General features: G+C 48.3%; 2 protein-coding genes across 4 annotated transcripts in view; one reads left to right on the forward strand and one right to left on the reverse strand.

The window, feature by feature from the left end:
• GNA13 (G protein subunit alpha 13) overlaps window positions 1-11,090 on the reverse strand; it is a 30,449-nt gene extending 19,359 nt beyond the window's left edge. Inside the window, exons 1-2 of the mRNA XM_006017347.3 lie at window positions 10,870-11,090; window positions 8,685-8,911 (exon numbers count right to left, since the gene is read on the reverse strand). Coding sequence (XP_006017409.1) covers window positions 8,685-8,911; window positions 10,870-10,951 — 309 coding nt within the window. The 5' untranslated portion in view covers window positions 10,952-11,090. The remainder of the gene's footprint in view (window positions 1-8,684; window positions 8,912-10,869) is intronic.
• Window positions 11,091-20,437: 9,347 nt separating this feature from the next.
• RGS9 (regulator of G protein signaling 9) overlaps window positions 20,438-22,677 on the forward strand; it is a 55,216-nt gene continuing 52,976 nt past the window's right edge. For all 3 annotated transcript variants that reach the window (XM_025196324.1, XM_025196325.1, XM_025196326.1), the window contains exon 1: window positions 20,438-20,593. In XM_025196324.1, coding sequence (XP_025052109.1) covers window positions 20,531-20,593 — 63 coding nt within the window. In that variant the 5' untranslated portion in view covers window positions 20,438-20,530. The remainder of the gene's footprint in view (window positions 20,594-22,677) is intronic.

A 22,677-nucleotide genomic window follows, 5' to 3' on the forward strand; every position in this document is an offset into this window, starting at 1 on the left:
ACAGCTGCACTTCATCTGCTGTCAGATTTAACAAGACTTACTTACAAGAGTCAAGCCTTTGAATAATACTTGGCACTTCTCACTCTTTCATATTAAAATATTAAGAAAGCTAAATAGCACATGCTGATAAAGTGACTTCCTCAACAGCTCATTGCTTATCAAAAACAGAATCATGATTAGAAAATCTGTCTTAATTTGCAAAATGCAGTATCACTGGACACTAGTACCATGTATCTGAGAGTTTATTAGCTCTGTAGCATGCAGGTGGGTTCTATTTCAGATATTCTTTGCTTAAAAGTTGCACAAATCTACCACGTGCGCATATGTGGAAGTAAATGCATGAAGTTGAATGATCCTGGCTGGAAACAATGCAGGCCACCAAGTGCAGGAACACCACCCCATAGTACTTATCCACAAAATACTGACTATGAAATCTAGGAACAATTGCACCTGAACCATTTTATCAGATGTCCTTTAAAGTAGGTTCACCTCTATGCATCAAAAGGAAACCTAGCAACAAGGTGTAGATACACAAAACACCAAACTTCACACCATTGGTGAGGCAACCACAAGACACGATGGAAACACAGAAGGCCAAGATCACACTTCAGCTGCCTGCAGAGAATACTAACCTCACTTGCACCATAAAGCTGACTTTATGCCAGTGAGGGAAAACCCTTTTTGGTAGGCGTGCCATAAATCAGCCCTGTGGCCTCCCTAAGCACCACTTCAATTCCCATCCCCTGCCTGATCTGCCATTGTGCTGCCTGTCTCCTTCCCAAGATCACCCACATGGTCAAACACCCAGACTGCCCCTGCCACTTGACACCTGTGCTGCAGGTTGGCCACCCCGGTTTCCATCATTGGGGAAAAAATAGCTCAAAACAGCACTCTACAATCCAACTGAAAGCAACTGGCACTAGGAGATCAATGGGCAATGACATATTACAAGGAGACTCAAGCAACGAGGCAGGAAGAAAGAATATTGTATAAGGAGCGTAGTCCCAAGAAGTAGTTACTAAACAACTCAAGAGTGAGGAGAGATGAAAGAAGAGCTAGGCCCTGCTCTAGAAAAGGATCAAGTTGGCTCTTATATTAAACTACTGTAAAGGCCTGTGTGAACGAAGAGGTGAAGTGGCTATAATCAGAGGAACCCACAATCACTTCTGTGCATCTTAAAATGAGGACTAGCAGAATTGGGAATATTTTTTGGCAAGAGGCCAAGAATTTAGGAATTCAGGCTTCTTCACATTACTTAACACTTAGTTCAAGTACTACAAATATTTAATTTCATCTTGAGTCACCGTGATTTTGTTTCTGGGTGACAAAGATGTGTGCAAATTCTCAAGATCTTTGAGTCCCTTCAAGCTTCAAAACATACCACATTACTTCTCCACCCCAAAAATGTGGGAGCATGATCACTGACAGCCCCCTTTCTCCTGGGCACAGGGATGAGACAGCGGGTGACATGGAGGGTGAGTCATGCTCTCTGCACATGTGAGACCATCACTCAAGGTCTGGCAGAGCTCCTTGGCTGGAGAACGACAGAAAAAAACCATTTTGTTTCACCATAAGCCAGGAAGTGTCTGGTTTTTTTTAATATAGGAATCTCATGCAATATCCAAAATAGCTAATCTTAAATATGGCAACTGTTCAAATGTAGCAGAGAACACAGAATCATTAACTGTCAGCCCAAATGACAACTGCTTGCGTTTACTGGTAGCCTAAAGATCTGACTGGATGTTCTCAATATAGAAAAAAATAACATTCTTAATCATGTGCATCTGTGAAAAGTTTCCCAGAGCTGCCGTACACATTCAAACGGCCCCTAGCAGAAAAGCAGCTCAGCTCCAGCAAAAGAACAGAATATTCAACCCTGCAAATCAGGATAAGGAGGTAGCATGGGACACCCCAATGCCTAGAAGCCACTTTTGGGGAACAAAGAAACCTCACTGTCCCTAATTAAGTTTTCAGTAATCATGAGAGCCACACAAGAGCCTACAGAAGGAGGTAACAGCTCTTGGGTGGGGGCTTCATAGTCCTACTGCAGAGATGTGCCACTGGCTCCAAATCAGCAGTGTTACAGTGACCCCAGCGTGCAGTCCCAACAGGCACCGCTGCCCTAGACTGTTCCCGAGGTTCAGCTGCCACAGGAGGTGCTACCACACGTTCTTGCTTGTGGAACACCTCCGACAAGGCACAGACAAGATAGCAACACTCTCCTCACACTTGCTCAAGCCTCCACTTCTCTTCTCAAAGCCATAAACTTTGTATATTGTTTTCAAATGTAGGCAACCCCTAGAAGTCTTCTCTGGTCAGTTCCTGGGTTTTTGGTTGGTCTAACATCAGACCAGTACCTTGGAGCCAGTAGGTTATTTCACTACAAATCCCCAGACCAAACCTGACCCTCAAAAACCAGCTACTAACAGTTATTATGAACACTCTGGTGGCTCCTCTTAATAGCTGTTATGGGGATCACTCCTTCCCGAGACAAACATCAGTAAATCTGAATCACTATTCAGGCAACCCCCGCTTAACATGGTTTTGCTTACTGTGGTTTTGCTATAGCGCTGATTTAAAATATGTATCTGGTTTCATTTAGCACGCAGAGCATTGTGTTATAACGCTCAGTGCAGGGCTGGGGAGAAGCAGCAGTGGCAGTGAGTAAAGAGGCGAGCGACAGCCAGCAGGGCCCCAGGGCAGGGCAGCAGGAGAGCAGGGTTTGCTCCTGCACGTGGTGCTGGAGCCAGCAGGGAGGAGCAGCGGTGGTGAGAAAAGGGGAGGGAGGGCAGGTGGCATGACCACGGAGCCAGGGCTGGCAGGAGCCCATGGCTGGTGGGGAGGAGTGGCAGCGGCAGCAAGAAGGGGCCAGTGGGCAGGGGGCGTGAGCACAGGGCCCAGGCTGGGTGGGCGGTGGGAGCGCGAAGACAAGGCTGGCAGGACACATGCGCATTGTCCCCCGCCCTAGGCCGCAGTGGGGCCGAGCCTGCAGAACCCCTCCCCCCAGTCCCCGGGCTGCAGACCGTGCCCTGTTGCGGTCACACACTCACCCACAGGGCATGGACACCATCCTGAGCCTGCAGCAATCCAGCAGCAGCAGCAGACAGTCCCAGTGTTGGGTGCCCTGGAGGGAACATCTGTTGGGTGGAGCGGGGCGCGGGTGGCCCCACTGCTTCCCTTGTGCCAGCTGGAGCCCTGCTGCGTGGGGTCTGGGCCGGTAGGTTGTGCAGAACCAATTATATTTATTTACATTAAATCCTATGGGGAAATGGGTTTCACTTAATGCTGTTTCGCTCAGTGCTCATTTTTTCCAGAACCAATTAAGAGCCCTAAGTGGAGGTTGCCCGTACTGAGCTGAAGAAGTCTAGGTCTAGGACTACTGGTGAGAAGGTGAAGCATTACTGCAAGCGGAATCATGCAAATATGAGGACGCTAGTCCACATAAACTCCTCTTCACAACATGAAGAGAGACAGAAAAACTGCAGCAAAGCCATCAGTAAAGAATCTTACTGAACACGCCTTTTCCTGTCTTCTATAATCTGATCTAGCACTGGCAAACAATGTCTCACGAGTACTCAGGAATCCAGAAGCAAAATGTACGTCCAGCAGTTTCCATTCTGACTGCAGTCTTCTGGAACTAGTGACCCCACAGAGAAAAGGAGGGGGGTGGGGGGAGTTTACTGGGTCCATGCATTTGTAGCTGATCAGTCCTCAACATGTTTGAAGTCTGTAACTCAACAACAGCAAAAGTAGGCTAGATCCAGATTTCTGAGTTGATAAACTGATAACTAGATATGGTGAGTACATTGGTGAGAACCGCACACTGTGCCATGGCTTGGAACCAAATGTTTGGATCCATTCAAAACAGTTTCTTTAGCTCTTCCAACCCCTTTAACACAAACATGTAGCCATCACAAAAATGAGAAATTTAGTTCTCAGCTTGCTCCCACTTCTCTTTCAGAAGAGTGGAAGACTCCTACAAGCATACCTGTATCAAAAGCTTGCTTCAAAAACATGTCTCCACTGGCTGTGCTGGAGGCAAGCTCTCCCCCAGCCTGCTACTTACTGAAATGCAGAGGCTTGCTCTCACCTCTCCCTCTGCCTAATGCCCTACTCTCTGGCACTAAATATTTCCTCTTCAGCTGCCAATACCTTGAAGTAAGCCCCAAAGAAAACAGCAAACAGTGAAAATGGTACCAGTGACTGTTCCACCAACGCAAACATAAAAGCCAGGAAATCCCTAGTTAAACTGTCAGCCCTCCCTTATGGGCTACCGCTATGATTTTGCCTTCTCCACATTACCTCACCCACAAAACACACACACACTTCCTCCCTTCCCCTTCACACAAGACAGGGCAAATTTCACTCCAGCACGTGGAGTGGTTTCAAGCAGAGGTTTTTCTGCCGGACTGGAATGTCGGGTCGCCCCTGTGCTGCGTTAAAGCTGATGGCTGGCGTGTCTGGCGCAGGTTCTCAGCTGATCGCACGGTTAACTGAGCTGGGCTGAAGGAAGGACTGCTGGGCTGACGGTTTGCAGAATCTGTTATGCAATGGAACAAGATGGGAAAGGGTGGGTTTTCTTCCTAACTCATGCTGTTGTCAGTCAATGAGTTGAGAAGAGGCAGATGGCCATAGGACAGCTGTAGAGATAGGAAACTTGACGTGATGACGAAAAAGTCATGATGGTGAACTCTTCAGCTATTCCTTGCAACTAACTAGAGCTTCTCTGGCTTCAGAGCTTTGTTAGTAGAATTAAGGCTTGAACAGTCTTAATAGGTTTGTACTAACATTTGTTTGAAGGATTATAATATTAGGCAGCAGAAAAAGTATCAAGTGCCAAATATTGTACTAGCTTTGTACAGCTCTTTCAATCTTCAAAGAACTGCTTATGTGTTAACTAACGAATCTCCATACACATCATCACAAGGCAGACAAGTAACACCCTTATTTTACAGCTGGAGACACAGAGGTCATTGACTTCACAAATTCATAATAGAATAAGACTTACCAGTCAGCAGTTCTTTGCTCAGTTCAATGCAGTAACCCTGCCACCAAGAGCCACCAGTCTTTGCTACAAAGCCACCAAGCCACAGCATCTTATTAGAGCACTGGTAAAATTAATATTAAGTTGATTCCTCACTCCCTCAGTACCAACCTCAGTTCACACAGTTGTGCCTAAAATTCAGAGGCAGCTTTAATGACATCTCACCATCCATCTTTTCTGTGACCAAACCCAACCATTCTGTCCCTCTTAGCTTTCAGGAATGCATTTCATTCTTTCAGTAGGAAACTGTTTCTCCTTGCACATATGCTGCAAATTCTTCCATTCCCAACCTGCTCCCTTCTGCCACCGTACATAAACTTTACCCACTCATGTGGCTTACAGTTTACAACGGAGCATCAGCACGTGGTATTTATGCATCTAACCCTTCTTCTATCCGATCTCTCAACCCCCTACACTTGCCATCTTTCCACCTGGATATTATTCCTCCACCCCCACAAACTAAGGCACAGCTTTCATTTGACCACAACACCATCACAATGTTTTTTCTACCAGGCTCAACCTCAGTGTTTATTTCCCTTCTTCTGCTTCCATGCTCCTTTCCCTCCAGACTTTCACCAAGTACAGTCACTGCCTCAACACCAAACACCATCTCTTCCAACACTGCCACCCTGCCCTCCAATACAGCTGTCACCATATCTAATTCAGCTTCCAGCCTGACACCACATTTTTCTTGCGCTCACTCCTTGATTTCAAGTTTCTAGTCCTTATACAAAGCCTTGATAACTAATTTCCTCCTACTCTTCCTCCTACTGACTTAGCTACTCCCAAGACTCCCTCCTATACAACCTGCCTTTTTCCCCTCCCATTGACTCTATGCCACATGTTCAACCCATCTCTTCCACTAGTCAAGCCTATCTGAAAATATATTTTCACAATTTAAAAAAAAATTTTTTTTAGAAACAACAGCAAAACTACTGCTGTATCAGGGGCATCCCTTCATCCATCAGCCTGACCTAGACTGGAAGCTCATGGAGGCAAGAACCATGTCTCATCTATTGGTCGTACTGACTACGCTGTCTGCCCTCAATATGATGATATCATCTGACAAGGTTTTCACATGTTTACAACTTGGCATAAATAATTTGTGCTGAGATTTTGCAAGGACTCTGGCAAAAAGCAATTCAAGTATAAACAAACATTTAAACTCTCTTAAGTCAAAGCAGTTGCTATAACTTATTTGCAGATACAGTTTGATAGTTAGATGAGTAACAGTTGAAAGTATCTTTGCAAATATTTTGATTTCTGCCAAAGTTGGTCTCTTAGACAGATGGTCATTTGCATGGAGCGTGGAAGGGATTCTAGTGCAGGGACAGTTAAAATAGTCTTGCTGCTGAAGCTGAACACATGGACTCTGGCTCCTATTCAAAATGAAACTGCATACGTGCCACACCCACCATCAGACCATGCTTGTCAATGGCCCAAGCAAGACACAGGGGTAATGGAGAAGGAAAGTGCTAGACAGCATCTAGAGTAATACCCAAATGGACTCCCGCAGCTTACTAATGTACAGGGCAAAAGGTTTTAGTCTTATGTAGGAATTAGTCTTGCCAGGAATTCGTTTTGTGTAGAACTGCTAGAGCGCTGGTCAGTCCACAGCCTGCCCAAATACTTACTTGATTTACATTCTCTACAAGTCATTTGAGCCTACAGGCAAATACATAATTTATAAAGAGTATTTACACAAACTAGTTTAAGTCAGTGTATATTTGCACACTAGTCAACAACAGCCCAAGAGGGGGCATTGTGGTCTATTGTTCAGATCTCCTACTAACACAAATGCTATTTTTAAGTCTTACAATACAATCCAAATTAACAAAAACTTGCAGAGATTACCTGCAAGCAGAAGTCAATTTAAGAACAGAACACTGAGCTTGGCCTACTACAGAGTGTCAAAAAAGCAGAGTCTTTGCTACTCCTGTACATTGCAACAAGTCAATGTGACAGCCTAGTCGAACAGTGGCATATTTAACAGTATGTTGCACGACAGATACCATCACAGGAGCAGAGCTGTGCAACTTAACCACAGTCAAAGGTCAGAGAGCTCCAACATCCAAAACTGGAGTAGCTTAATTTTATGCACCAATGCATACAAAAAAGCAACTAATTTAAAAATAAAGAGAGAAGGAAAAGTCACACCAGGAACTTAGTACAAAACCACAAACTGTCAGATTTACATATGTTCTTGTCTCTAAATCCACTCCAGTAAAAGAAGCCAAAATTAGACTGCTTGCAGTAAGGAGTATTCTGGATTCTTAATTTTCCCTTCTAAAAGCACACAGTATGATTACGTCGAGGAAAGTTCCATCTAGTCACTTCATGTGCTAGTGCCAATAGGGAAGTCTAGAGTCCAGAACCGTAGAAATCTGCACTTGTGTCCCTCCCTCTGCTTGTGTCAAAGACAGAAAAGGTCAAATACGGCTCATACTTAATGCATTTAAAAAAAAAAAAAAAAAAAAACCAAAAAAACCCAGCAGCAGCTACCGTTAAAATCCCCCTCACCCTCTAGTAACATGACAGTGTACAGGTAGCCTACATAAATGTTTCTAGAATAGAAAAGTCCAAATATCTGAAATTCAATAAAGGAACAGAACAAACCAAAAGTTCTTGTAGAATTACATTATGATACACTCCAATCTCAAATATATAGGTCTTTGCAAATGAAGACCTAAAGTCCACAGCTGCACTAGCCATGAAACACTGAGGGAAGCAACTCACACAATAAAAGCCATTCTAGAGAGAAAGAAAGGCGTTCGGGAAAATATATGTAAAATTGATATTTAGCTGCAATTCCCAGTTTCTGGGATGCCAACTTAATATTATTCTACTCATATGTTTTCGTTTTCAACTGGGATAAGGGTTTTAGGCACTCTGAGGCACAGCTTGATCACCTCTATAGCTTCTGCATCTCAGTTACATTAATATGAAATTTTCAAGGGACTATCACCTGGTGCTTCTTTTCACCTATAACACAAAGCACCTACCCACTAGAATCAAACTACTGAACCACAGTTCACATCTACCACTGAAAGCTTCACCAGAAAAAGATACCTGCTTGCATGAAAATGAATGCACTCACATGAAATTGAAACAGGAAGTATATGCAGGGAATGACTACAAGACTGCACAAATGGGAATAGAAAGGAATGGTTTTAAGACCTGGTAAACTAAAGAAAACTGTCTCAGAGGAAAAAAAAAACCCAATTAGTATGCATTCCTCCTTTTCTCTTCTGCAAAAAGACAAAAGTATTTTTACAAGTTTCAGTGAACCAGCAGCAAAGAATGAGATCATATTTCTAGTTAAGACACTAGAAAGAGCCATCTAGAATCAAATCACAGGTCTGCTACAGAAAACTCATTAAAATGGGCATACAACCTGTCTGCACCTCAGTGCCCTTGCTGGTAAAACAGAAATAATATTTCCTTTATGGGTGAGCTAATTTTGATTTACTCTTCTTGTTAACAGCATTAAAATGAAAACTTACGTCAGGCTACAATTCCACGAGCTAAAAATGTTAGGATATGTCTAAGTGTCCTCAGAAAGAGACAGAGTCTATTTCACTGAAAAATGAAACACTGTTTTACAATCTTGAACAACAATACTAAGAAAACTATGTCTTACCAGCTGGAATTCTCTGCGTCTGTCATAGGCGTTCTGGATACCACTGTCTGCCCACAGTGCTCGTATTGCTGGAAGGTACTGTAAAAAAACCCGAGTCTCCACCATCCCTTGTGCCACCATGGCCGACCGAGTATCAAAAGCCATCATCATATCCCCGTTACTCTGGTTGGCAGGAACTCCCCAGGGAATGTGAAGTTTCTCTCTGGCATCTACCAGGACTCTCACACCTTTAATAAAAAGGAAGAGCCATAATTAGTGTTCTCCCAAATCTGCCATGTCTACCTATCACACTAGACCTTAGACAGATTTAAACACACATGTACTTTTGACTTATTGTGTAGTCCCAGTAAAGCTAATGGGACTAATTGCACAACAGGAAGTTAGCATATATGATGCCTTCACAGAGCTGAAATTCTAGCTTTAGAGCTCCGTTTCAAGGTAACATGGAAGTTACAGTTATTTGTAGTGAGAAAATGAGTTATATACTTCTGAGATTGTTAATGCCAGATTCTGGAAAAAACATCTAGTTTGTGACAAGGGTTTGTGACATTCTAGTTTGTGAAAAGAAGAAAAATAATGTCCTCATCAAGAATTAAAACGGTGGTTTTGTGAAGTGCACTTCACAAGCGTTATCTGTTTACCTTTAACGATGTATACTGAAGTTAGTAAACGAAACTCTCATCTACAGAATAAACAATCTATACTAGCAAATAGTCTATGCTTTTGTTTGAACTCAAGAACGAGTTTATGGCAGTTTAGTTCACCTAGCAAGAATACAAGATTTCAAGCATATAAATTAACTATGCTAAGCACTATTTAGGAATCCAGTGAACTGTTTACCACCTTGCTTAAAGGCATTTCCTTCTCTTCACCCGTGGTAATAAACTTGGTAGTTTTGCCAAAAGACAACAGCAATGTTCGTTTTCAGAAACAAAGGTAAACTGTATCGCATACAACTCATAAGGTGTTAAATGCTTTCTAAAAGGTACCTCAATTTGCCGAAATCCACACAACAGTTACTTGTGGAAAGAGTTCTGCTACAAGCACAGAGCTTCCTAAGTCTTTCCTCTAAATACCAAGCAAAAAGCAACACCTCTTTAACGCTCAATCTTGGGCTTTAAGAGAAAATCTGTGCTTTTTTCCCCCCCACACCTGTACTGCCTACGTGAGAACGGTGAGCTAATACTACCATTAGATTCCCTCTTAAAGCCCAAACAGGGGGAGGAAAATCAGCATGAAGAATCAAGGCCGGGGCTAGGTATATGGGAACAAAGCCTCTTCATCTAAGAAGTGTTCAACACACATGGCTACACCCTACATGGCTGCAACCTACACCCCTAACACACGTGCTACTTTCGGTATCAAAGAGCGTACGATGCACTTTGGTTTTCTGAAACCGGTCGTCAGCCCCGGGGTCAAAACTTTTCTGCCTGTCAACTGGCAAGGCAAGACTTGACGGTGATGTCAGAAAGTGATGTCTAAATATCTCACCGTTTCATTAACTACCTCATAGCCGAACTCTTCCCAGCCGCCTCCCCCCACAGAGACACCGGCAGACAGCAGCGGTTAGTGCAGCCCTAACCCTCCTCGGGAGGCAGCCCAAATGAGCGCTCCCAAGGGCCGGAGTGATTTAGGAGCCCAAGTCCCACTCCTCCATGACTCGACCCGATCAAGATGTCACCCCCCACCCCCCCACCCCCAGGGCACTGCTGGATGGATGGATGGACACCACCCATCTCAGGTGCCTTGGGGATTTCCAAATCAGGCCGACCCGCCCTGCTCCAAGGGCAGCGATGGCCGGCCACGAGGGTGCGGGGCCAAGCAGGAGGCAGGCAGGAAAAACCACACCTCCACAACGAAGGCAGACGCACGTATGCAAGCGCGTGGCTACGTACACCTTACTCGAGGAGGCGCGGGTGTAAGGCAGGTGTGCACACCCCTGCCGTGGTTACTCTGGGAGGTGTGCGGGGAGGGCGTACATCTACACAGACGTGCGCCTGCCTTACACCCTCACCTCCGAGATTCAGGCAGAAAGGGGCGCGCGTGTACATATACGTGTGGGGCTCCCCACACGCCTCCTGCTGTATGGGGGGCTATGGCGGGGGGGGTGTGCAAATAGGCACACACATACATACATACACACACACACACACGCGCGTGGTGGGGGGTGGGGGCAGGTCCGCACCTTTGATGACGTTGCTGTAGATGGTGGCGCGGAACTCCTCGCGGGCGGTGCGGTCCCAGTCCTGCCCGTGGATGATGCGCATCTGCTTGAGGAAGGTGGACTTGCCGCTCTCGCCGGCGCCCAGCAGCAGGATCTTGACGAGACGCTTCACGTACGTCTTCTCCTTGCTGAGGCACTTGTCGATCTCCTTGGACTTGCGCTGCTGCTCGGCCTCGCCGCTGCTCAGCAGGCAGCCGGGGAAGCAGCCCGACAGCGCGGAGCGCCCACCTGACCGCCCTCCCTGCCGCGCCCCGGCACCCGTCACGTGACAGCATCCTGGCTCCTTCCGCACCACGTGACGCCGCGCGGGGCAAACGGGCGCCGCATCATTACGGGAAGGCGGCTTTTTACCGCATTGCTCCGAGTAGCCCCACCCTAGTGCCATGTACCGTAGTACCACGCGCTCCAAAGCGCAGCGCTCTTGCTGCAGACAGGATCCCTTCTTAAGTGGGTCTCGTAATAATAAATATTAAATTTATTCATATAAAATATTAATATTATAATAATAATATAATTATCATTATATTAATATAAATGCATTATATATATTTATATATATTATATTTATATACATATATTAATATAAATATAAATATTATATAAATATAATGGTCTAAATAAAAGTGATTGCTCAGTTCTAGAGTTGGGCATCCTTTTTTGGCCCCATCCCCCCCAGTGGTCTTCGGCGGATCTTTGATCAAACCTGGAAAAAATTGTTCTGTGCAACGTGTGCCCCTGCAAAACGTGCCCTGGCTTTCGCGGCAGCCCGTGCAAAACAAATGGCACTCGGAGCATCTGGACCAAGGCTTGGGTCGACCGTCGGCACCTCCTGATGGCTGAAATAAAAACCGTGCTTCCACCCGGATGACCCAGGTCTCTCCCCCTGGACGCCTACAGTGAGCAATATCAAATAAATCACTTATTGTCATCTTTTTTCAGCAAATACAATCCTTTCAACTGTCCAATATTACATTTTTTTCATATTTAAGACCTGGCAGCGCTGGTCCTACCCTGGCACTGCCACATCCCACTGCAAGCAGGAGGGATGGGGTGTTTACACAGGGCTGGGGATTGAACCCGGGTCCATCCAGCTCGTGGGGAGAAAGTACTGCAAAGCAGCAGGGTCCAGACGGGTGAAAGCTGTGACTGGGGTAAATGAGGTTCTTTGGGTGAATTTGATATCTTTTACTAGACCAACTTTGATACCTGATTTACCCCAAGAACCTTGTCTGTCTATGTGCTGTGACCAACACGGCTGCAACCAATACCCCAGCAGGGGTAAAGCACAGTCTGCAGCCCCCTGCTCCAGCCCTCCCAGGTGCCCATCAGCTGTGGATGGGGGAAGGGGGTGAAGAAGCCATTGCTGCAAGGTGCCAGAGGTTTCTGCAAGGCTGGCGGTGCCGCCGGGGCTGCAAACCAGGTGCGCTGGGTCCCACGAGGGACGGCGCAGCAGCAGCACGTCGGTGAAAACAAACCTCTTCCTGCCCAGTTCCTCAGCCGCAGCTTGAAGGAGGTGGATTTGCAAATGCGCTGGACCCCGCGTGGTCTTATTGCCGTCCTAGCTCCAGGAGGCTTTCTGGAGAACCACGCCGGTCTAGCTAGGACTGCACTGGAGATCTGGCTGGCAAAACACACTGCCTCTTCATCCCAGCTGGGAGAGATGCTCTAAAAATGGCCTGAGCTTAGTGCAAAATTAGTTTCCGCATGTGTGTCTATGTATAATACCGGGAGTACTAGACTTACAATGGGATACATGGGAAAACTATATTGTGGGAACAAAGCTATTAGAGGTTTTCTTACAAGGAAACACACATTGAACTTCCCCATCAGCTTCTTTGCATGTCCAAGCCCAATAGGAAAAAAACAACAGTCAAGTTGTAGCAGAAGAAAAGCCGACATGCCTCTAGCCTTCTCTTCCCTAAGAAGAGCAGCAAGCACTTCCAGGATTTGTTGGGATGAACGCAGCCAGGCTGTAGAATTGCCTTGGGCTCAGGTCTCCAGGCACTGGGATGGTTAGACAGAGGTGGGGAGAGGAGGTAATGGGCACTGACCTCCAGGATTTCACTACTAGCTCACAGTACAGAACCACACTTCGCTGAAGACTGAAAGCTTAGACGCATGCAAGGTTGAAATTGCACGTTTGATTGGAAACAGCTCTAATCCTGGTTACTCTTACTCATTATCTGCCTATTACCATGGAAATTTAGGCTAATTGCAGCCAGATCTTGAGATGATATAAGTGGCTACAACTCCATTTCCGTTCGTGCAGGTATTCAGATTTGCTCTAGTTGAAGATCTGGCCTATAAGTGTAGAGACCAAAAAAACTGTCTCCTTTTTTGTATTATTCCACTGATGGCTCAAAAGAGATGGGTCGCGTTGCTCAAGCACATACAGATAAGCCGTATTTCGCATGCTTGCACACAGGCATGTGCATGCACACACACACACAATCTCAGTCAATCGGGTATTATCAGTGATATTCCTTAAACACCAACCCACATCAAACACTCATGACTCTTAAAATCAAGCAGGCAAGGTTCTTTGGGTGAATCTGATCTCTTTTATTAGACCAACTTAAATAGTTGGAAAAACATTTTTAGCAAGCACGTACTTGGGTCACATGACTCAAAAACATGCAGTGAATACTCATACGCACTTCACATCATTCAAACCTGGCAATGTTTAAGCCATCCTACAGAAAATCTGTGTATACATATGCACACACATGTATGCACACACACCCACTGATTATATCAAATGTTCCCTTTCTCTTCCCCCAAACCCTAACTTTAGCACCCAGTACTTTCCTCTTTGCATACTATTTTTTTTTGCCTTCTGATCTCTTGATAGTATCATAGAGTTTTAAAAAGCTGAAGAAGAAAAATGGCTGTGGAAAACATGACACTGGCTTAGCGTTGGGAAACTCTGCTTTAATGAATGGAAAAACTCTTCCCCTGAAATCAATAATAAAAAGTAGCCAAGTTTCTATCCTAGCATGGTGAGCGTGCTCTCTCCCACAAGGCTTTGTGACATTCAAGGTGTTAGATTTATTCCAGATGGTGCTTATAAAATCATCTATTGGTAGAGAGCAATACCCACCTTTATAAAATCCCTATAATCACCTGCTAGCCTGTGTGCAATGGGGGGTCAGAAGCTCTTGAGTTCTCATCCAAGACTTAGCACTGACTTCCTTTTCTGGCTGGACACAGCTCAGAGCATGATTTTAATTACTGTCAAGGTGTTTCCAACTCCCATGGGTTTCATGTGGAGCTGTGGGTGCTCAGTGACTCTGAGCCTTTGCCCTTTCTCTTTGGCTCTTTCTCCATCTGTAAATCTCAGCACTCTGCCAAAGTGAAGATATGTTCCTGCCCCAGTTTACTGACAGGAGCAGCAAGCAACACACAAGTCAAGGCTAAAACTGCTCTGAATTTTGGCCTCCTCCATTGCATGAGTGCATACCCTGAGTCTGCTGGTAAGAAAATGCTGCAGAGACGAGGAAGGGGCAGACCCAGGTGAAGAAAATCCTTGTGGCCCCAGCAGAAGAAGGTAACTAAGCTCCCAGCCAGAGAAAGGGGCTGCACCACCCGCCATGCCACATACCGACATGTGCTTGGGACCATTTAAAACCAGGATGGCTGAGCCGGAGTTCCCCATTGCAGGAGGCATAACTGTGCCCCCGTGATGCCTCCCGACCATGTAACACAGCAGCATCCTCCCACTCCCATCACCAGAGCCAGTTGCTCTCTGCAGGCAAGGATGGATTCGGGGGAGAAACAGAAATAGCTATTTTATTATAACACAGGCTGTTCAACCCCACGCCCGGTTCAGTCAGGCAGGAGCACCCTGGCAGCCGGCGCTCTTGCCCAACGGGATCTCAGTTTTGCTGTCTGCGCACTTTTCCCTGCTTCGCAGTTTCATTGTTTGCCTTCCTCTTTGCCCTTTGTCCCCTCCTGCTCCTATCCTGCCCTGCTTTTCTCCTACAGCTCATCCTGCCACCCATGCACCTTTCTTCTCTGCCAGGCCTGGGACTGCTTCCCCTGCCCACACTCCATTTTTGGGGGGTTATTCTCCCCAGCTGTCACTCCCCCCGCAGCTCTAACCATCACTCTCCCGCTGTCCTTGCTCCTTCCCTACTCCTAACTGCTGTCGCACCCATTGCATCCTGCCACTCCGCTCCCCAGCTGGCTGTCACTGCCGCTCCATCTACACAGCTTGACCCAGCTGTCACTCCCGTCGGTCCACATTTCCAGCCGACGGCTGCCCCCCATCCCAACTCTCATCCTTGCTCCTATTTGGGAAACCCTCCCAAACCTTGTCGCTCCCGCACGGCCATCCTCCACCTGCCTCTGAGCTGAGACTTGGGAGGAAATGGAAAAGAGGGAAAAGAGAAGAGAGGTGGGTGGAAAGGCAAGGTCAGTAAGGGAAGCAAGAGAGCTCAGCATTGCTCCATCTCCCAGTAATACTCCAGTTACCCCCAACAACCTGCCACAGCCTGCGAGGGAGTGTGGCTGAGGCCCTTCTCTCAGTTTTTGTCCTTTTCTTTCCCCAGAAAGTGGAAACACACCTTCTGCCCTTCCACAGACATGATAGTGCTGCTAGAGCAACACCAGAGCGATACTGGGAGATCGATCATCTTCCAAGGGGTTGTCTGCTGCATAGAGCGCTGGACTGGGACTCCAGAGCTGTGTCCTATTCCTGAGCTCGGTCTCAAGTGGCTTCGTGTTGTTGGGCAAGTCCTGGCCCTCTCCCTGCCTCAGCTTCCCCACCTTCTTTGCAAAGTGCTTTGAGATTTCCTGATAGCAAACAGATAATGAATTTCTATCTAAGATGCATGCTTTACATGCTTGCAAGGCAATCCTAATGGGCTTCCTGATGTTCCCCCCAGCTGCTCAGACAGGGAGGCAGTCACACATCACATGCCTGCAGTGTTGCAAGTCGCAGCTTGTGATTTTTGAACAAAAAACAATCAAAGCAATCATCTGTCCTTTAAAAAACGGAATTAAAGAGAGTTCCCCAACTAGCCAGAGTGTTTTTTTTTTCTACTGGAGACAGTTGGCTTACTGGGGTGGGAACAGACTCAACAGATTTGTCAAGACTGATCTGGGAAGGGAGTCTTGCATGGTTCCTACCTGCACGGGGCTTGGCTCCTAGCCCATTGCTTTCATGTCTGATACTGATAAGCAAAACCACATGCAAAACTAAGTCAGGGAATCTGCTTGGCCTTGAGTCTGGGAGTTGCTGATTTGGTGCTTAGCACTCATTGCCATTTGGCTTCCCCTTCCTTGCTGCTTTGTACCTCCGCTGATAAGACAGGACAGTCACCTCTCTTCCTCTGGGAACAATCCCACCTGGCCAGCAAGGAGGGCTGGGCTTTGCTGCTAAGCCAGGACCTTTCTGGCTCACAACTTGAAGCTCTGCATACATCTCAGCCTCTTTGGATGCTCCAGCCCTTCCGAGGCTTATTTCCTGGTCAGATGAATCTGATGCTTGGCTAATTTGCTGTCATATAGGTAGGAAATACGATCTGTTGATGGCTGTACCAGAAGACAGTTTGGTGTCTGTGCCATGTATTTCCTCTCCTTCGCTTTCACTCTTCACACGTCAGTTAGTCTTTAAACCAGTGATGAGCATGAAGACCCTGCTCGCCCACTCCGCCCAGCACCGCCAGCAATGGGTGCAGGGTGGATGGGCCAGGGTGCCGAAGCATCAGGGCCAGGTCTGGCAGTGGTGGAGACTCGCAGCAGCAGTGGAAGGAGCCACCACTGCGAAGGCTGCAGGGAAATGAGTCCGGCCGCCACACCACCCCAGCCCCGCTGCGCACCCGAGGGCACTGGGACTGGCTGCACATGCCACGGCCTGGGCTGCTCTCCGTGCCTGGGCCAGGCAGGGTCCAGGGACCTGCCACGGACCAGGCAAGGACCAGCCCGCAAGCTGTATTTGGCCCACCCCTGCTTTAAACAGAAGTTGCAACCTTAGGTGTGAATTCCCTGGGCCTCCTCCGTAATTCATACCGCATCTCTCCATGTCGCCAGCAGCCTCCAGGGCTCCAGGCTCAATGCATCATCTCCCGGGCCAGCTCTGATCTCTGCTGGCTTACTCCCCCCCTTATTCTGGTGCCATTTACCAATCTGATCAGGGCTGAAACGAAGCCAGACCAAAGAAGACAGGAAACAGCCATGCAGTGGGCAGGGGGATGCTTGTAGGTCCACTTTGAGAACCCGCACAAGGCGCCAGGGCTGGTCTCGGTAACATGGGTGTCTGTGCCAGAGCTTAGTGCTGTTTCTTCAGCATTGGGGCAGGGCAGACTCTGGCTCGGGAAATCTTGGGAATTCCCGCCGGCAAGGTCTGAATCTGAACAGTCTGGGAAGCAGGGTCAGCTCACCTCCCCGTAGCTAGGCTGTATCTGCTACCTGCAAGCAGGTTTTCTTCCTGCAGAACCTGGCGCCTGCTACACCACAAAGCCTCTGCCGCCATCACTAGACTGGCAGCACTATGTCAGCAGAGCACCCAGCAAAGCAGCAACATGTGCCAGCACACGGGCTTTCTGCTGGTGCGGCTGAACCTCCTGGACTAGCATCTGCTCGCTGTGTCAAACCATCACGGTGTGCTCTACGGCCCTTCTGGAGTTAGCCCAGGCAGGATGTGGGTGCCTTGTAAAAGCCAACTGCTGCAAACTAGCCTCACTCATTGCATTTGCACTGACCCTTTCTTCTCTGCCTCCACATCGCTCAGGGCTGATAAGCAGGGCAGCACAGAGGAAATGTTTAGCAGTGCAACAAGGTTTACTGTTTCCACAAAACCCAGAACTATGCTCCTATTTTTGAGTGCCAGCTACCCCCATATTATCTAATATTAACTAATTATTTACATATAAAAGCCAAGCAGTTTCCTGTACCACCTCTGTTTCTCTAAATGAAACCAAATAATTTCCATTAACCCTGAGCTGCCTAGGCACTTCACCCTATTTCTGCTCCAAGTCCCTTCCTTTTCCTGCCACTTGCCTTCAAGAAATGTCTGTGCTGTTACATTCCCTGTCAACCCCTTCACCAGCTCCAGAGGGTCGCCTATGAGGAGTTTCATTTCAAAGCGGCAAACAACAATGGAACAATTCAGCTCTGAGATGCTGAAAATGAGTGAAGAACCTCCCTCCTGATCCTTTCGGCAATCAGCTGATGCCCTGAAGCATGAGATCTGATTACCCTGATAGTACCCTGCAGAACTACAATTGTTATTAATCGTCATTAAATCATGTAGCAGAGAGAAGCAGAGATTTCCAGGAAAACCTTCTGTAAAGCAAGTGTGATGTCAGTCATCTGACTACTGTTGGGAGAGCCACGGGAGGGAAGCAGTTCACATGGGAATCTTTATGAGTGGAGACTTTCAAAGCACCCACAGCGCTGGCTCATTCAGACACTTAAGAGCCAAGATCAAGATAAAGCCCTTTCATGAAGGCAGCAATGGAGGCAATCTGCGCTTTTGGCTGTTATTGTGAAGGGGAAAAGAACATTTTGACGAGATCAGGGCCAACGTACCTTACTGCAGCGCGTGAACTCTGAACTGGGACGCCAGCTGAGCTGCAGGAGAGCAGAGTGCTGGGCTGGGCATGCAAATACAGCCGCATTTGTGCACATAGTATGCACATAGTATGCACAAATGGGGCTGGAATATATATAGTATGCACAAATGGGGCTTGCACGTGGGCACCCACACCTGTGATATGTGCGTTATGCGCACATTTAGCGTGACTGTGTATGTGGTGTGCATACACATATGTGTACAGTATGTGCACATTTAGCATTGTGGTGGGTGTATGCGTGTGTGTGGCACATACACCTGCAAGCACGATGTGTGTACACCCATATAGTACAGGAGCCAGTGCATAAAAACATACACTTTAAGTGGATGCAAGCTGTGTTTTAGAATATCTGATGTATATGTGTTACGTGTATGCAGTTGTATGCACCCACGTTGAGGTGTCCATGAAGTGTGCACACATGTGCTGCGTACAATTTGTGCGATGCATAAGTGTGAATACATATACAGTAAGTGTGTGCATATACAGTTAGTGTGTGCACACACCTGGTTCACAGTGTATGTATATGTGTATGTGTAGCATGTAGAGGGGGCTCAGGCCCTCCTGGGTGGTGTGTGCTTTTGTGAAGTACATATTAATTTCTTGTGCATATTAGCTCTCTTGAATGTGAGACTTGGCACGTGGATTTCTCCCTGGTAGCATCGAGGTCTCACCTCTCCCTGTTCCCAAGGGCCATCGCCACAGTTCAGGCCTGGAGTGTCTCACCTGATGAAGCTTGTGTGCTCTTGATCCTTTTTGGATAAAACGACAGATATTAGTTTCCGATATTGTCAAGCCAAAGCCCGTCACCCTCCCAGCCGCCTGGGATAGGGTGCTTCAGATGTGAAGAGGCTTTCAGGGGTGGAGGCCCTTCCTTTGAGTGCTTATTCAAGCATACACAACTCGTCTGGATGACACACCTGGACACCCTCCCGGAGAGGGGGCATGCCCTGCTTCATTTTGCCCCGATACTGCGACTCCTATCTCTGCACATTTCCTTTCATGCCAAGTGCTCAGTTGGCCGCCCTCCACCTCGGTCAGCTCTCCCCCTCCTCTCAGGAATGTGGGTTTTGTGGGAGGGCCCTGCCAGGGTCCCTCCTCCCTGGTACTGAGGTTAGGGATCCATACTACGTGAGGGGTCAAGATCGCCTCCTGCCAGGCCCTGACCAGTCAACGCCTGCAGACATCACGGGATACTCCCCACCTTGCAGGACCCAGCTGATTTCACCACTCGCGTCCTCTCATCCCAGTCTGGCACCCTCTTATGTACTTATGGAGATGTATTTCTGACGACTCACCTGATTACTTTGCTCACAGGCAAAGAAAAGTGTTCTCTAGGCCGGCCCGGAAGAACTTGCCGCCTCTGCACACGCCGTCCCACTGAACTCAGGGGGAATTTGCTGGACTGGGCCCCTTCCCTGCCAGCTCTTTGGGGCAGCGCCTCATCCCCGGTGTCCAGCGGTGTCTACATGGACGACTTCGGCGAGTCACAGCCTGCCTGCATCTGAGCAATAAAGCATGTTAGGGGGGTGCAGAAGGAAGAGCGGCTGGTGATCTCTTTCCTGCACGCAGCGGGCCCCTCCGCTGTCCCCAGCTGCAGCCTGGGCCCTTCTCCAGCTGTTCTGGTCCGCAGGGCAGCAGAGAAGTCGGCCAAGCCACTTGGCCACCCCCGCGAGTGCTGCTTGCCCCGCGGGGCAGGGACCCTCTCAGCATCCCTGCAGCCCGGCCCCCGGTCCCAGTCCAGCGGCTTGGAACGTTCGGACTCTGCCGCCCGCTGATTGGCCGAGGACCCCTCCCCACTGTCTTCCAGCGGTCCAGCTCCCCCTATCGGGAAGCGCTGAGCCCGTTCATGCAAATGAGGTCCTGGAACTCGCTCGTGGATTGGCTGCGGCGCGGCGGGGTCTGGTTCCACCGCTGCCTCCAGCTCCCAGACTGGGAGCGCGCGTAGGGGCGGCTGCGGGCAGCGGAGCATCCTTGCGCGGGCAGCGCCCCCCGCTTCTTGCTCTCCGCTTCTCGGCTGCTTTGCTCGGCCTCGGTGGGGGGGCACGATGACTATCAAACAGCTAGACCAGGGGCAGCATTACAGGCCGAGAATGGCAGTCCTCAAAAAGGTAACCCCGCCTGGGCAGGGATGCATCTCTCCCCGCACCTGCACCCCCGTGCCACCTGCCTCGCCCGCGGATGCCGGGACGGGCAGGGCACCTAGGGGCGGGTTGCAATGGCAAGTGCGGTCTCCTCCTGCTCTTGGGGCAAAGAGCCTTGTTTTCTGCAGGTGCCAGGGGGGACAGCCCGGTCCAGGGCACCGTGGGCCTCCTCCGGGGGTAGCAGCAGCGCTGGGATGAGACCTGAGAGGGAGGGAGAGGGTTAATCTGGATATTTAATAGAGCTCTATTTAATAGAGCAAACATTTAAAAAAGGAAAGAGAAGGGTTAATTTCTCGCCTCTTGCAGGTTTATCCTTGAATGATCCTAGGGGAAGATTTCCTCCCCCCCCATTTCCCCCACCCTGGACTAAAATCAGGGGGGAAAAAAAGCCCCGGTATCAGAGTTCGATTCTCCCGTGAACCGTCGTGGGTTTGTTTTTGCTCCCCTTCCCCGCAGCCGGCAGGGTGACATGCAGCCGATGTCCATTTTCAAAGGATACATCATGCTAACGCTGGCTGCGTGTCTGCCCCTCCCTTCTGGGAAGACAAGTGCATGTAAAATGGTTATAGCTTCGGGGAGCAGGGCAGCGAAGGAGCACGTTTCCAACGCCGTGCATCATTCTGGAAGGGCTTTCTGTCTTTTGTTTAAACTTCCATTGAAAAGCATGGTGCTAGAGCCAGTGTAGGAAAAGATCTTATAGAGGGTAGGTATTAATCCAGCTTTTCTCCATCCCTCTGTCGTTGCCTGGCTTAGCTTGTTGAATGGAATTAGCTGAATTTCCAGTGACAGGTACAGCTGTCCGGTTCGTATTTGTGTTCACTCCCCAGAACAATCAAGCACAGCAGAAAAAGGAATATGAGTGCAGACATGAAGTGTTTCTGCCAGAGCATGCATACACCACAACGAGGAGGTGGCTGGATTTGAAATTCAGAGGAGAGAGGCAACAGGGTGTGAATTTATTCAATCTCACAATATGAGTCCTACAGGACAAACATTTGTACTTTTCATGCTGAAGGCGACGTGTACAATAGTTCCTTTGCAGGTGTTTGTTTCTGGATAATCGGGCAGGGAAGCCCTATCAAAGAAAAAAAAAAATGGGTCACATTTTGCACTGATTTATACTGTGTGAAATTCCACTGAAGGCAATGGGATTGCTTGGGGAAGATAGAGATCATTAGTCTATACATTTATTTAAAAAAAACCTAATTAGCAGCATTTCTTTGCTCTCTCTAAAATGGGGATGAGCTCACTTATCAGCCTTTGCAAAGTGTTCTTGAGATACTTGCATGGGAGAAGCCAGGAGAGTGCAGCAAATTGCTGTCAGCTTGGGTCTTCCCTGGGAGACTTCACAGAGCGCCGCGTTGCTCAGCCTGAGACGTGGTCAGCCCCGCTCCTGACAGTTCAGCCCGGGAAGTTCCCGCGTGGCTGAGCAGGGGGCTTTGATGCAAAGCCATCTGAAGTTGATGGAAAGAATCTGGATCTGGCCTCTGGTTCTCACCTTCTCTCTGGTCAGATCACGGTGGGACCTGGTCACTTAGGGTGGTGACGTGCAGTCCATGTGCATGGGCAGGCCCTGTGAGCTACAAGTTGCTGCACACCTCAGACTCCCGTTGCCAGTGGGAGTGGGGGACCCGTTGCACAAATTGCTCGGGATTGGTTCTGTAGGAAGCTAAGATAAGCGATAAAGGCGTCATTAATTGCTCGAGTCTGCATTAGCGCCTTGCCACCAGCTGGCACCCCCACAGTCACATATGCTTCACGTATTGTTTGTGCCAGCCAGGCGGAGGGGGTGTGCTGCGGGTGTCGTAACACTGTTGGTCCTGATTGCTCCGCGAGCAGTGCAATGCCCGTATGCTTCCTGGGCCTGTGTGGGCTTGTTCCTGCCGCGTGGCCAGCACAGGGCACAGGAGACAGTGGATTCTTTTTCCGCAAATGAAGCAGGCTTGCTCGGTCGCTCCTCTGTGAAGCTGAGGCTTGAACGAAGCAGTTTCGTGCCGTGCAGGAGCTGAAACGTATGGCCGTGAATGAAATGGCACCATTCAGGGAAGTGC

This window comes from Alligator sinensis, unplaced genomic scaffold (genome assembly GCF_000455745.1).
Source record: "Alligator sinensis unplaced genomic scaffold, ASM45574v1 scaffold282_2, whole genome shotgun sequence".
Taxonomy (NCBI): domain Eukaryota; kingdom Metazoa; phylum Chordata; order Crocodylia; family Alligatoridae; genus Alligator; species Alligator sinensis.